We start from the raw sequence: 13,685 nt of genomic DNA, 5'->3' as shown, positions 1-13,685 counted from the left end.
TTTCTTAAATTACTGCTGAATTCCGAAATAGGACATTGAAATTAATTTGCTTGATGTAGTCTTACTTACATGATTAAGATGTTTAAATTCATTTGGAATCGATTTTTCAATTGAATGCATTTTTGAGTTATCATTGAATGATTTAATGGCGGATTAGCGACGGAGCAGCAGCGTTTGGCATTTGGCATACGAACGGTGTGCTTGTGACTTTTGAAAGAGATTATTTACTTATTTTGCAAGTTATTCAATTACATTTCCCGCAATTAGTCTTGTGATTAATAATAACACATAAAATGTCTCGTTCCGTCCGTGCCGAGACCAGAAACCGAGTAAAAGATGACATCAAAAGAGTCATGCAAGCTGTTGAAAAAGTTCGCCATTGGTAAGACATAATTTCACTTAGTTTTTAAATAGTTTAATAGAAATGGTTTACTTTTATGATACAATTACACATTATGTTTTACTATCAGGGAGAAGAAATGGGTCACAATAGGCGAAACCACTATGAAAATCTACAAATGGGTCCCCATATCAACTAATGAGCAAAAGAAAAAACACGCGGCCAAACGAGAAAATAAGGAAAATACTTTGACGCCAAAAAAGGTTCATGACTCTTCTAATTCAAACTTCGGTATGGCAGAGGACTCTAACACTTGTAAGTAAACAAAATATAGCTATCTTTCCATTGACTGGTATTCCCTAAAACTTCGTCGCCATTACAGATTGTGTTATTTTTCAGGTTTTTCTACAGTCAGCGACTCTCAGGGTCCAACAGATTTCACCTCGACCCATATGAATTTCTCTGAAGACTCAAATTCACAGAGCAGTGGTACAACAACTCCAGCAAAGCGGTTAAAAACTGACTGAGTGTAATTCAGGTAGTGAATTAATTGCAATAAATAGTAAATAAACAATGATAAGGACTACTAAAACTGACTATCTTTGTAGTTGGTTGTGATGTTTTCAACAGTGGTGTGCTGTGAAGTTTTATTTATAAGCTTGTATTTAGTTTGATGATACTGTCGAATTGAAGAGTGTACAATTGTATGTTACTTAAATTAGGTAGATTATAAGGTGTATTTGGTGAATGTTCTTGGAAATTAACAGTATGTATTTAATAGTTTCTAAAAACTACATACTTCTTGCTATGTACAGGGTACAAAGAAGGAAGGATTATCAGCTCATTACTGCAGCAGTTTTTATGTTCCAAAAGGCTGAAGTAATACAAATAATTTTATTCCAAACAATACTTTCCTTTGCTTGTACCTTTTTAGTAGACATGAAACTTGAAAATGTTATCAAGTAACACATGCTTGCCATTCCCATTACATTTTGGTTAATAACATCTATTGTAAATAGTTACTTTAAAATGTGACCTAAAATTATCTTAATTAAGAACCTGAAATTGTAACCAAATAATTATGAGCTGTACACATTTTATTGACCTCAGAGTAGGTTATGTTTCTACTGCTTATTGTGTTCTTACTTATCTGATGAATGTAGTGCAGTTGCGAAATGACAGACAAATTAAAACTGTTAATTTTATTAAAAAAATGATTTATAATTTATGATAGGACAATACAAATTATTAATAAAAATTTATGAGATAGCATTACAGAAATTAGTATGATTTTTCCTCTGAATCCACTGATGATGCAGTTTGCTGTGAACCATAGGAATCTTTGGTAGAGAACTGTTCTGATATATTGTCCACTTCTGTTATGCCTATTATGTTTGTCACAAGATCGCTGAACGTTATTTCCTGTAAAAAATATTTATTTTTACAAAAGCTGTAACAAGCATGCGCACTTGAGCTATTTATTTAAAAAACGGAACAGTACCTCTGGCAAAAAAGAAAAATCACTTTCTGGCATTGCTGCTCTATCTTCGAAACTGTGGCCAGAGAGGATTGACAGCAAATACCAGGACAAAGTAGGAGGGAAACATTCACCTGTAAATTTTAATGTTTAATTGGAACAATAATTTTGTCTTATTATAAATAAAAATGAAACCAATGTCTACTGATATACAGCTGTTTCTAAAGATGCGCATTTGATAAGTAACTAAAAAGCAAATCATCCATTTTGTTGCGAATTAGCTCTTATTACACATACAAGTAAAGATGACACAGTGTCTAACTGCCGTCGTCTTCACCGAAACACTTGTGCATGCAAGCTACGAACGAAATAATCTGCTTACCAAATCCAGCGAGCATATCCACGAAGTCGTCTCGATGCATCACGTAGACGTCGTTGTTGAAGGTGGCGAAGTGCTGGAAGGCTGCACGCAGGCGCTTGAAGCTGTCTCCAAACGCCGGCCGGTGGTTCAAGTACAACTTCACAAACTCTTCGAAGTCGATCTCCGTTGATGGGTGCCTCTGGTACACTTTGTACTTCGCTTCTACGATAAGGTTTTCGACCTAAAAAGTAACTGAGTACTAAAGTACTGAGTTCTTAAAAAAATGTGAAAATAATCTATAAAAAAAAGTTAATCCTAGGTATGGCATTGATTAATGTATTAGTTCACATAACCGAAATAACCAGACAGCAACAGATAAGCAACAAAGAGTGGGCGGATAGAAATCCGTAGGTATTTTGATAGTAATTCATGCGGAAGCTGAGCATTACAAAAAGCCAAGTGTCATTAATTTTTTACACGTAACATGCGTAACGCTACTACAATATGCAAGAACCAGGACCACAGCATGCACCTCATACTCAGTAGGGAAGAATCCCAAAGCCCTCATAAGATCGGGAAGCGAGTCAATTGGAATGTAGTCCTTCACCCGCCTTACAGCTGGTGAAAAGGTGCCCTGGCACAGGATCTGGATGTAGTAGAACAGGTCTCTAATCTCCTGGAACAGCCAGCCGGGTCTGCCGTTCTCGATCAAACAATAGTACGGGTCTAAGTCGCCTCCTCCTAGCTTGGTTGTTGTTTCTACCGATCTAAAAAGTAAGAAAAAAGAACAAAATAAGTAGGTAAGACGTGCTTGGCTAAAAATAATCATGCCTTGCATTATGGTGACATCATAGTTACGACAAGTTACGTTTCGCTAAAAGTGTGTTGATATGCTATTTATTATCACTATCATAAGTCGCAATCTGTAACTTTAAATTTAATCGGCAATAGTCAATACTTTCCTGTAATTGGCAGCCCATTGATACATGCAACTATCTTTGGATCCAATAGTGAAGAGTGTGCCGGTATCTTCGCGGAAACACATGCCGATAACCTGGAATTTAAACAGCCAGTAAGATCCTTACGTCACGTGCTATAAAAACAAAAGAAATCTAGAATCACCTGCAGAGGATGACCAAGCAGTCCGACATGTTTCCACGGGTTGCCATCGAGCGGCATCTTCTGCATGCCTATGACATTCTTGGTGGCAAACACCAGGTATTGCAGCACTTCTTCCTCCTCCTTTCGCGAGATAAGCTGCATGCGGGACACGGGGTGCTCATATCGTGGACCTAACACCGTCGCCATCGTCATCGTCGTCGAATAGTTGATGATTTTGTACTTATTCTGCAGTAGAATTTACGTTGTTAATGTGCTGTTTATCATCAAGACAATAACAAGGATGCCGAGAAACTTACCTCATCATTGGCTATGAGAATAGTAGGCAGATTTGGGCGATATTCAACTTGATCTAGACCCGGTGGTACTGGCCAATTAATTCCCGTGAGAGGCACAGCCGTTTGCTCCATCCTGTCCAAACTAAACACTTCTAGGTATTCATCAGAACTCTGCCCTACGTCATATTCCACCTATAGCCAAAGACAATAATCTATCACAATGCTCAAATGTTATGGTATATGATTATCTAGGATCAGACTTCAAAAATTTACCATGATGCGGTCAGCGCCCAAAGATAGAAGTTTATATTCCCCATCTAAATTTCTCTCCGGCAAAAAGAACACTGCGGTCACATCCTTGTAATGCGCTCTGTGCTTTCCAACAAAGTTCCAAACAAACTTGTCGCAGTCATACTTGTAGACTCCGACTGTTCTACTCGTATCCTGAAATTGTTACTATTTCGGTTAACTCCAATTAACATTTCCCATTAACTTCTTGATAAGTGAAGGCACTTACGGAAAACGCCATCGTTAAAGAATCGCAGCTGTAGTTGATCTCTTTGATCGCATGGTTCGTATCTTTGAAAGGAGTTTGGGTCAATATTTCTATGGTGGTAGGATCAAGGAATATGATTTCACCGGTGTTGAGCCCGCATGCCAGGTGTAATCCTAGAAAATAAGCAAAACTGTACATAGAAAATATTCCCTAAGCGCACAAATAAATTGATCGCTTCTTTGCTACCTGAGGGCGAATACTTCAAGCAAGTGACTGAAAGTTCTGGCATGTTGACTTCATAGTTACATTTGATGGAGTCATCCTTGGGCGGGATGACCACCTTGTAGTGTTCCCGCAGGTTGATTCGCACAAAAAGCTTGTGCTGGATGAAGTTGAACAACTCTAAAATGCCGTCTGCGTACCCAATACAGAGGAAGGGCCTGGAAATCGATGGAATGTACATTTAGATTGATCGAAAGTGAAAATAATGATAAAAATATGGTTTTATTACTTTTCTGGATGCACCGATATTGATAGAGCGTGTGAAGGCTTGTTATCCAAGATAATGTGATTCTTCTCCACAACATAATCCACAAACCCTACGCCTTGATTTTGCGTGCCTGAAACAATTAGAAAGTATGGAAAAAAATACTGTATCATTTTACAGAATGTTTAAGTAACTTTAAATGGACTTACAGACAATGAAGTCTCTCACAACAATTGGTTTTCCTTCGGTAGTGGCATCACTTGGTATCTTCTTCTTCATAAGCTTCTGACGCACAGTACCTGTTTCTGGGTCTTCGTCCATTACCACTTTTTCCCAACATGGGCATAACTTGTTACCTACAAAATTTTCAGTGAATGAAAGTCAACGGTCGCGTCGTCTTGATAACAAATATTTGAATTTTTCAACTTACACTTCGGATCGAATATCTTGTAACTCCTCGGCGATATGTTGAAGCTGAGACCTTTGACGCTGTCCACCTGAAAGCCATGTATCCAGTACAGCAGCTTCATCTGGTCGTCATAGAAGTGGATCTCGCCAGAGTTGTTGCCAGTTATGACAAAACTAAGAAAATGCAAAGCCAGCTTATTAAAAGTGCAAAAACAACTAATAAACATTGTTTGGGAAATAATGAGACAAAATTTTAAGTAAAAGATGAGATGGCAATCTATGGAATAAAGTCTCAAAACTTACCCATCGATGCTCTTAATGACGTTAATCTTATCCTTCTCCATCTTCAACACTTTGACGAATTTCAGGTTCTCATAGTTGGAATCGTCCACATTCTCCTGGTACTCGATGGTGTACCCATAGATCAGTACGGCCCCCCTGCTCGTAGCCACCAGAACCTGGGATGTATCCTTGACGAAGGTGAAGCAGGTCAGCAGCCCAAGATCAGGATGTATTTTCTTTTCTGGTTTGCGGATTTTGAGTTCGTAGTCATCAGTCTCTTTTATTAGTCCTCGTTCCATAACAAATACTTTCTATAGGCATTTGAAAAGATATTTTAATAATATCATCACGAAGGTTCATCAAATCATAACGAAATAAATAATGACTAACCCCTGAAACGCCTATCCAAATATCGTTCTTCGTCATGAGCAAAAATTGTATAGAGTTGTGCGGATTAAACTCCATCGCTATGATGGAATCTTTTGGTAGATCCACTTCTAGTTTCGCTAGAATAAATTATGTAAGAAGGCATACATTATCCGAGTTAGAATAGGAATAATACCTATTTAGAATATTACTATACGAGTCATGCAGGTGCCTACTTATGTGTAGAAGATGTGCTTTATCTACGCTATTGAGATGCTTCATTGTTTCATGTTATGTTGTGACCCTATATGGCTTGCACCTACATGAGTGAGACGGCGGTAAAATAAAATATTGTGTTGTTATTACATCGCACCTTTGCATCGCACGCAATAAAAATGTTAGTTTTAATTTAATAACATACCGTGTGGCTCATCTAATCCGATAGACCAAATCCACCAAAATATTGACGCTTTCTCTTCGTAACCCAAAGTCAAAAGATATTTTGCATCTGCACTTAAAGCCACTTTTGACAGTCTGGTTTCTTTGTGTGGTAGGAATATGGTTTTTTGCGGGAAGTAGTCGCTGCTATCCCATATGATGAGGATATTTTCGGGGCCAGAGTCAGCAGTGATGAGCCACTTGCCTTGGCTGTCCGATGCAATGAATGATACCACGTGTCTCTGGAATTAATTCACGATGACGAAATTATAGCAAGAAGCTTAAATAAGAATGAGAATGCAAGAGTTTCAGTGACATTTGCCTAGGTATACGAATTTCAAAGCATCTTACGTGACCCTGAAGTATCCTCATCTGGTTGGTGGTCCAGTTGAAAAGAACGCCGCAGTTGCCGGCGGCATAAAAGGCAGTAGTGCTGCCTCTGTCGTTCAGGTTGATGACGCCCACTTTGGCATTGTAGCCGTGGATCCAGCGGATGTTCTACAAAGTCATGCTCTGTATGAAAAAATGGATTAAGTGTTGCCCAAAACAAACAATTTGGCAAAAATAAATATAGAGACAAGAAGTATAAGAAGTATCAGAAGAGAAGCTATACCTAACCCTTAGGCTGTGGTCTCAAAAGCACCGTAGGCCACGTCACAACACAATGCAATGCTTACTAAGAAATGTACTGTTGAGGTCACTTTAAGACGTTGACGGTGGTTGGTGTATGGCGTCAATAGCAATGTTTGATGCTGACGTCGCAACAAAATATAGCGTTCAATAGGAGCCCGTAGCCTTAACAAAACAGAACTACTTGCTCTACAAATAGCATAGAATGGGCTAGCATACAAAAGGGGAGGGCTTATGATGATATTCCGCGAACTCCGCGTGCTTCTTGATCTGCGACAGCGACAGGCTGAATATCCTCCTGATGTCCAGCTCCACGGCCGACGACTTGCGCACATTGGGCAGCGAGTGGAACTTATTCTCTGTCTGATTCGGTTGATCCATGTTGAGAACTTCCTTTCAGTTAGGCGACTTTTACAACTCAAATAATCAAACAATTTCCTTTGAATGAAATTGTTGTTGTTAAACTTGAAAGATGTCAGATAACTTCACACATGCGCAAGTAAGTTTTGGCGTAGATTATAGGATTTATAGAAGTATTTTTAAGGAGGTAGCAGTTAAGGAAAATTAGTCTATGTAAATAAAAGAATTGGAGCTGAGTAATACAAGCACAGAATCGTAGTATACAAAACAAGGCATCGACTCGCAGACTAGCAATAAAGGAAAATAGAGGTACAATAGGTTCTGTTGAATCATTTAACGTTTAAAATTTCGCCTACATTCCATACACCATTTCATAACAAAGTGTAAGCCGAGTTTAAATAATTTAAATATAGTTTTATTTCAAACAAAGGGCGGTGTCCATACAAGTCTGTTTTATCTCGAGCCAAAGGTCATACAACATAAACTAAGTGCATAGCTGGGCATATCGTCTGTCTGGTTTCTTTGTTAGCCGGCCGCGGACATGAGCGCTTGTAGGCTCTGCTTCATAGGCTTGGCCAGTCTCTTCGCGGTTTTCAGTTATGTTTCGAGCCGAACAATATTCTTGGAGCTGAACTACCCGACGAAAGAAGAGGTCAGTATTTATCGCTTTGTTATTACCATGAGTCAACAGGCGTAAGTTCTTGACCTGTTTTGTTTGTAGTAAAGTACTTTTGTTTATTTTTAGGGATTCGTATTCAGTTATCTTCTCAATAATAAAATTATGATCTCTGTCCCTAACATATTATCAGCCAAAATGAGGGTTTATCATGTGGGTTTTAGAGAATTTACATGCATTGTAGAAATTAACAATCGCGATAATGATAAACAGTTTATTTGCGCATGAGCACTGATTATGAAAATACATTTAAACTAATATTAGAACCATTAGGTATTCGATTGTCTTCTCGCTCCTAATTAAACCCAAGATTCCTTTTATGAAAACTTTTGCTAATTTGATTCATATTACGATTTTACTTTACCTATGAAATCTTAATGTTAAAGGCATACATACCTATTTTGCAGCAATCATTCCTTAAAAAGTATGGATACCTCCCAGAGCCTCAGGACAAAAAAGACTTGGACTTCGCATACTCGCTGCACTCCATCTCGGAGGCTGTGCGCAAGATGCAGGCGTTTGCCGGCCTGCCGCAGACTGGAGTGCTTGACCCTGACACTAGGAAGGTAAGGAATGGGCCTATTCAAGGCGAGAGTGAATAAGCACTTACAGCGCAGATATGTACCATCCTAGACAGCACCTAGCACTTAACATCAGGTGCGATTGCGGTCAAATACCTGCCTTGTTCTGCATAAAAAAGAGTGGACGTTTAACTTTCATTATTTGTAAGTTTAAACAACCTGTAGTGTACTACCTAGGGACTTACTTACGATATTTTGATTTCAGCTTTTCAAGAAAAAGCGCTGTGGAGTAAAGGATATTCAAAATAAGCCGACAAGAAACCGAAGATACATTTTGCAAGAGGGATGGGGCCGAAAAACCATATCTTACAGGTAACCATTTGCTTGTGGCATAGTTCCTAATAGAAATCAGGCAAAGATAGGAGGTTCCCATCTTTGGAGATACTTCCCTTAGACCTTATGCTACAAAGTAATTTATTTAAATACTCAAATTTTTAATTTTTTTATATCCAACTGCACTTACGCTCCAGTCTTCCTGCAAGAACAACCCTTTTATGTCTTCCTGAAACTCAAAATAATATTTTCAGAGTCCTAAACGGCTCCAGCACTCTGCCGAAACATAGGGTGGAATCTCTGATGGAGGCGGCGTTGGCGATTTGGGCACCACACGGCGGGCTGCACTTCACTCGCCTGGACAGCGGCAATGCTGACATACAGGTCTCCTTCGCCAGGGAAAACCATGGAGACGGGTTAGTATAGCACACTCAAGTTAGAATTCCCCTTAATGTAAATGTCAGACGTCTACTTCAATGGAAACGCAAACCTTTAGTGCCTTTTCACACGTTCCGGTTGCCGGCTATCCGGCGCCGGGTACCCGGTCGTGAATGTATGGGCATGCCGGATTAATTACGCCGGAACATGTGAAAGCTACGTACCATGCCCATACACTTCACCACCGGGTACCCGGCGCCGGATAGCCGGCAACCGGAACGTGTGAAAAGGCACTTACGCTTGGTTTCACCGCCTAGCGGTTTCGCACATCAATCCGAACTCGTCAAAATATTAATCTAGAAAAAAATACAGTTTACTTCCACCAGAGAGAAAGGCTGATATACCTAGCACAATAATTTGTACAACCCGATCGAGCTAACTGTGCACCTCACTGAGATGATTCTCCTTTCCACTTACTCACACCACCAGCGTTGCCAGACGTCCCGATTTTGGCGGGACGTCCCGATTTTTAAACCAAATTTAAATGTCCCGCGCGGGACAGGCTTTGTCCTGCTTTTCGGAGAGAGACACTCACTTCGCCAGACTATTGTTTTAAACGCCATATTATTCTAAAGAATAAAAAAAAATCGATTTTTGTTTCTTTTTTATTCTTAAGACGAATTTAACGATAGAGTAAATCTGATTTAATTTTTTTTTTTAAGTCAAATAAAAAGATAAATATTTGAAAACCTTTGATTGTATACGTTTTTTACTATGTCCCGCTTCTGACGGAAGAATCCTGCTATTTTCACTCAAAAAGTACCAAAGTCCCGACTTGGCGAAAAAAAAAAACTGGCAACGCTGCACACCACACACCTCCCCACGTTCGCTCCGTCCGTACCATGCGTCGATGTTACGTCACGGCAGCCAGGTACGCAGTTAACTCGACCTTGTTGTACAAATTAACCACTTCATTTATTATTCTATAACAACTTGATATTCACATACACTCTCTGTAATGTAGGTTTCCTTTTGACGGGCCAGGTCACGTGGTGGCTCACGCGTTCCAGCCCCCGCACGGCGCCATGCATTTTGACGATGACGAGCTCTGGGGCGAGAACCTGGACGATGACGAAGAAGACGTCACAGACTTCTTTGCGGTCGCGGTCCATGAGATCGGCCACGCGTTAGGACTGTCGCACTCGGACGTGAAAGCGTCCGTCATGTACCCGTACTACCAGGTGCCGGTGGAGAAGCTGCACCTGGACGATATCTTGGGCATGCAGGAACTGTATCGTGAGTATATTTGTAAAGTGGTCATTGGATATGATTTTTTCGTATTAAATATGTCGCAGTCGGTTATGAGTATGGAGTACGGACAATACTGAAACGCCAGCGCGCCACCTAGCAGCAAATCCGTGCAACAACGTTTTGGTCTTGCGCATCTTGCGTTTCAGTTTAGTGTCCGTACTCATGACCGACTGCGACAATGGCAATATGCTCTTTAGTGCACTTCGTACCTACAGTTGATTGTGAAAGCCTTAACGCAAACTAGAGCTTTATAAATACGTTTCTAGTTTATGCCTTAACTATCATTTTCCAGAAAAAGACGAGTTATCCGAAGAAGATGTCCCAGAAAGTACAGAGAGCCCCGTGGGTTACTCGTCGCTCGTGCCACGGTTCACTAAGGCGGATAGGCCTGAAAGTGAGGAAGAGAACGAGATTCCAGACCTGTGCTACACAAACTACAACACCATTCAAGCCATACAGGGGAAGATATTCGTATTCGAAGAGGAGGTTCGTAGGAATTTATGTGGTTTGATTTTGAGATCTACTGCACAAGCTTCGTCGCCGAATGAGGGTTTGCGCTTACCAGTTGGCGCCATTAGCGAGTAAGATCCTGTCACTCGCAGCCAGTGGCGCCAACTGGTTGAATAAACAGATAAAATATTATCCGACTCATTGTTTGTTTCCATAGTGGATGTGGGTGATTCGCGACAGGGTGATCGAGGATGGGTACCCGAGAAGATTCCATGAAGTGTTCGTTGGGCTGCCAAAACACGTAACTTCCATCAAAGCTATCTACGAAAGGCAAAACGGAAACATTGTCGTGTTTTTTGGTGAGTAAAAAAAATACTTTTCGTACCGACCTAAATAGCACACTATTTGACTATCGACCTTTTTTGCTGTTAATAGAACAAGAAACAAAGTAGCCTTCTTTTTCCTTTCAGTTCTGGGTCATTGTCTCAACATTTGTCCTGTGTTCACTTTTGGTACATTATCCCAACTAATATTATAAATGCGAAAGTAACTCTGTCTGTCTGTCTGTTACGCTTTCCCGCTTAAACCTCGCAACCGATTTTGATGAAATTTGGCATAGAGATAGTTTGAGTCCCGGGAAAGAACATAGGATAGTTTTTATCCCGGTTTTTGAAACAGGGACGCGCGCGATAATGTTTTTCTGTGACAGACAAAAATCCACGCGGGCGAAGCCGCGGGCGGAAAGCTAGTTGATCATAAAACTACCTGTTGTTTTTATTAATTATTGTTATCTTAATAACTCTTTTGTATTCTGCAGAAAGAAAATACTGGGAGTTCAGCCGATCCTTCCGCCTCATAAAAGTGGGCCGACTGACAGACTACTCGATCCCACAATACGTACCGGAGCTCACCACTGTGTTCCTCTCCAACTACAACAACAAGACCTATCTGATCGAGTACGAGCGCTTCTGGAGATACGATGAAGCGACGCGCACGATGGACAAGGGATATCCTAAGGAGATGTCGGCGTGGAGGAAGGTGCCTTATCCTGTGGATGCTGCTCTTATTTGGAAAGGAGGTAAGACACATCATTGCATTTGATTATAATTAACATTCAACGTTTAAAATATGACCACTTATTATAAAATTATGTAAATTGGTCCTTTGAGCCGGATACATCGAGTTCTTCACACGTACGTAATTTAAAATGGCTCAGTGCTTTCTTTTATTTTTTTTCTTGCTCCAGTTGGTTACTATACTACTCAACATTTTGCCCCAACCAGTTTATCTTCCATCTTTCTTACGTGTTGTCTACTGTTAATGTCTACGATAATTCACCACTCTTTTGGTTGATGTACTAACAAGTCTTGTCACCTCCCCAGAAACGTTCTTCTTCCGCGGGCCTCGCTTCTGGCGCTTCGACAACGAGCTGGTAGAGGCACACCGCTACTACCCGATGCCGACGGCGCCGCTGTGGCTGCCGTGCGCGCCCGCTCCCGGCATCGAGCAGTATTTTAGCAACGAGGAGCCTTAACCACGCGCGGGAAATGAGAGCTGTCGTATTTGCGCTCACTAGATAGATACAATTTTACTAGATAAAACTGCTAAATAAATTAGAAACGGTATAGTTTAATTGATTAGTTGCTACTTGTACTACTGCTGCCGCTGGGGCCCTCATCCAGCAGTACTTCGCCAACGAGGAGCCCTAACTACGTGCATAGTGAAATGAGGGCTACCACATTTAATTTTGCTCTTACTAGATGGACACTACATAAAACTGCCAAATAAAAGTTAGAAACGGCATTTAGTTAGTTACACTGGTCAGTAGTTGGCACGCGCTTGAGCTTAAACGTTAGCCCTTCTTGTAGTTAATTTGGACTCTGCCAACCAGTCATTTTTTTAGCCAATGCTTGAATCAGATACCAATGCGTATTCACCTTATAGTTAAATTTAAGTAACGCTTCGCAGATAAGACTTAGCAAGACCTCGAGAAAACAGGACAAGTTTAGCTAGTTTCAAAAGATGTTGTAAAGAAACGTACCTTGTACCTATCTTAAGTCTTTCTAAATAAAACAAACATGTCAAATTCATTAAAAATATATCACTTTATTTAAATTCAAAACATAAATAACCGTAAGTGGAGTGGAATCCTATCCAGGTGAAGTGCTCTCGGAATGTCTATCATGTTAAATATCTCCAAGATCATAGTTTCTTGTAACAATATCAATAAATAATACTGTACTCAAATATAGAGTATAACAATAAGTTTGTTCATAATTAGTAATCAATTTTTGAGACAACGATTCATAATCTATTTTTGCTTTACAGATTGAATTTTAAACTATAAAAATTACCGATAAAACAAGGCAAGAAACAATTTGAGTCGAGAAAGCACCAAAGTTGGTCAACTATACAATACAATAATATCTCGCCAGTCGAAACTAGTCTCTCGTGTCTGTACAATAGGGTTCACTTTAATAGTATACATCATATAGCCGGTGCAAACTGGTGCGTACCGGTTTGTGTTTAAGTAACAGTATTTGTTAGTTTAACGATCTACTTGTGAGTTCTGTACACGCTTGCATTTCCAATATAAAGCATTAAACAATATCACATCTACGTTAATAATTCGGAGCCGACCTAATGACAGAACAGATCAAACGGGTCACTGACCCGAACTGCAAACGCAGATCAAATTCAAAGAGTTATTGACCCAAACTGCGAGGGCAGATCAGTGGGCTTACCATGAGTTTACATTGGGTGTAATCGCTAGCGACTGCGTATAAAAAATTACATTAAATGACAAATTGTACGGCGCCCCTAGCGGTTAATTTAAATAATTATCATCTTCATGATTTTTGACGCACTCACTAGCGATGACGTAAGATCATAGCAGACTTCTCAACTGGAAAAGGGATCAAAACCGTATCGCCTTTCGCGCGCTATCAACCGCGAAGCGTTTACGTTACGGTGC

At 40.2% G+C, this 13,685-nt stretch overlaps 3 protein-coding genes across 3 annotated transcripts; 2 read left to right on the top strand and 1 right to left on the bottom strand.

Moving 5' to 3' along the window:
- Window positions 1-155: 155 nt before the first annotated feature.
- Window positions 156-902, top strand: BCL7-like (chromatin remodeling complex subunit BCL7B-like protein). The gene is made up of 3 exons (XM_028304064.1): window positions 156-382; window positions 471-655; window positions 740-902. The coding sequence occupies exons 1-3, from the start codon at window positions 294-296 to the stop codon at window positions 865-867; spliced, it is 402 nt and encodes a 133-aa protein (XP_028159865.1). The 5' UTR covers window positions 156-293; the 3' UTR covers window positions 868-902.
- A 109-nt stretch (window positions 903-1,011) lies between these two features.
- Window positions 1,012-7,063, bottom strand: LOC114352453 (cilia- and flagella-associated protein 251). Its single transcript, XM_028304060.1, has 18 exons — window positions 6,902-7,063; window positions 6,404-6,550; window positions 6,036-6,294; window positions 5,639-5,754; window positions 5,270-5,559; window positions 4,989-5,140; window positions 4,768-4,914; window positions 4,583-4,691; window positions 4,318-4,511; window positions 4,093-4,244; window positions 3,849-4,019; window positions 3,597-3,767; window positions 3,301-3,525; window positions 3,144-3,232; window positions 2,711-2,948; window positions 2,200-2,419; window positions 1,842-1,951; window positions 1,012-1,762 (listed from the first exon to the last, which is right to left on the bottom strand). The coding sequence occupies exons 1-18, from the start codon at window positions 7,061-7,063 to the stop codon at window positions 1,622-1,624; spliced, it is 3,093 nt and encodes a 1,030-aa protein (XP_028159861.1). The 3' UTR covers window positions 1,012-1,621.
- A 476-nt stretch (window positions 7,064-7,539) lies between these two features.
- Window positions 7,540-13,296, top strand: LOC114352450 (matrix metalloproteinase-25). The gene is made up of 9 exons (XM_028304058.1): window positions 7,540-7,694; window positions 8,126-8,284; window positions 8,505-8,611; window positions 8,827-8,988; window positions 9,975-10,246; window positions 10,554-10,747; window positions 10,929-11,070; window positions 11,529-11,789; window positions 12,094-13,296. The coding sequence occupies exons 1-9, from the start codon at window positions 7,584-7,586 to the stop codon at window positions 12,243-12,245; spliced, it is 1,560 nt and encodes a 519-aa protein (XP_028159859.1). The 5' UTR covers window positions 7,540-7,583; the 3' UTR covers window positions 12,246-13,296.
- The last annotated feature ends 389 nt before the right edge of the window (window positions 13,297-13,685 follow it).

This window comes from Ostrinia furnacalis, unplaced genomic scaffold (genome assembly GCF_004193835.3).
Source record: "Ostrinia furnacalis isolate ACB-3 unplaced genomic scaffold, ASM419383v2 OfSCF1367, whole genome shotgun sequence".
NCBI lineage: Eukaryota > Metazoa > Arthropoda > Insecta > Lepidoptera > Crambidae > Ostrinia > Ostrinia furnacalis.
Note: the sequence above shows the minus strand (reverse complement) of the source record. Positions and strands in the feature narration are given on the sequence as shown.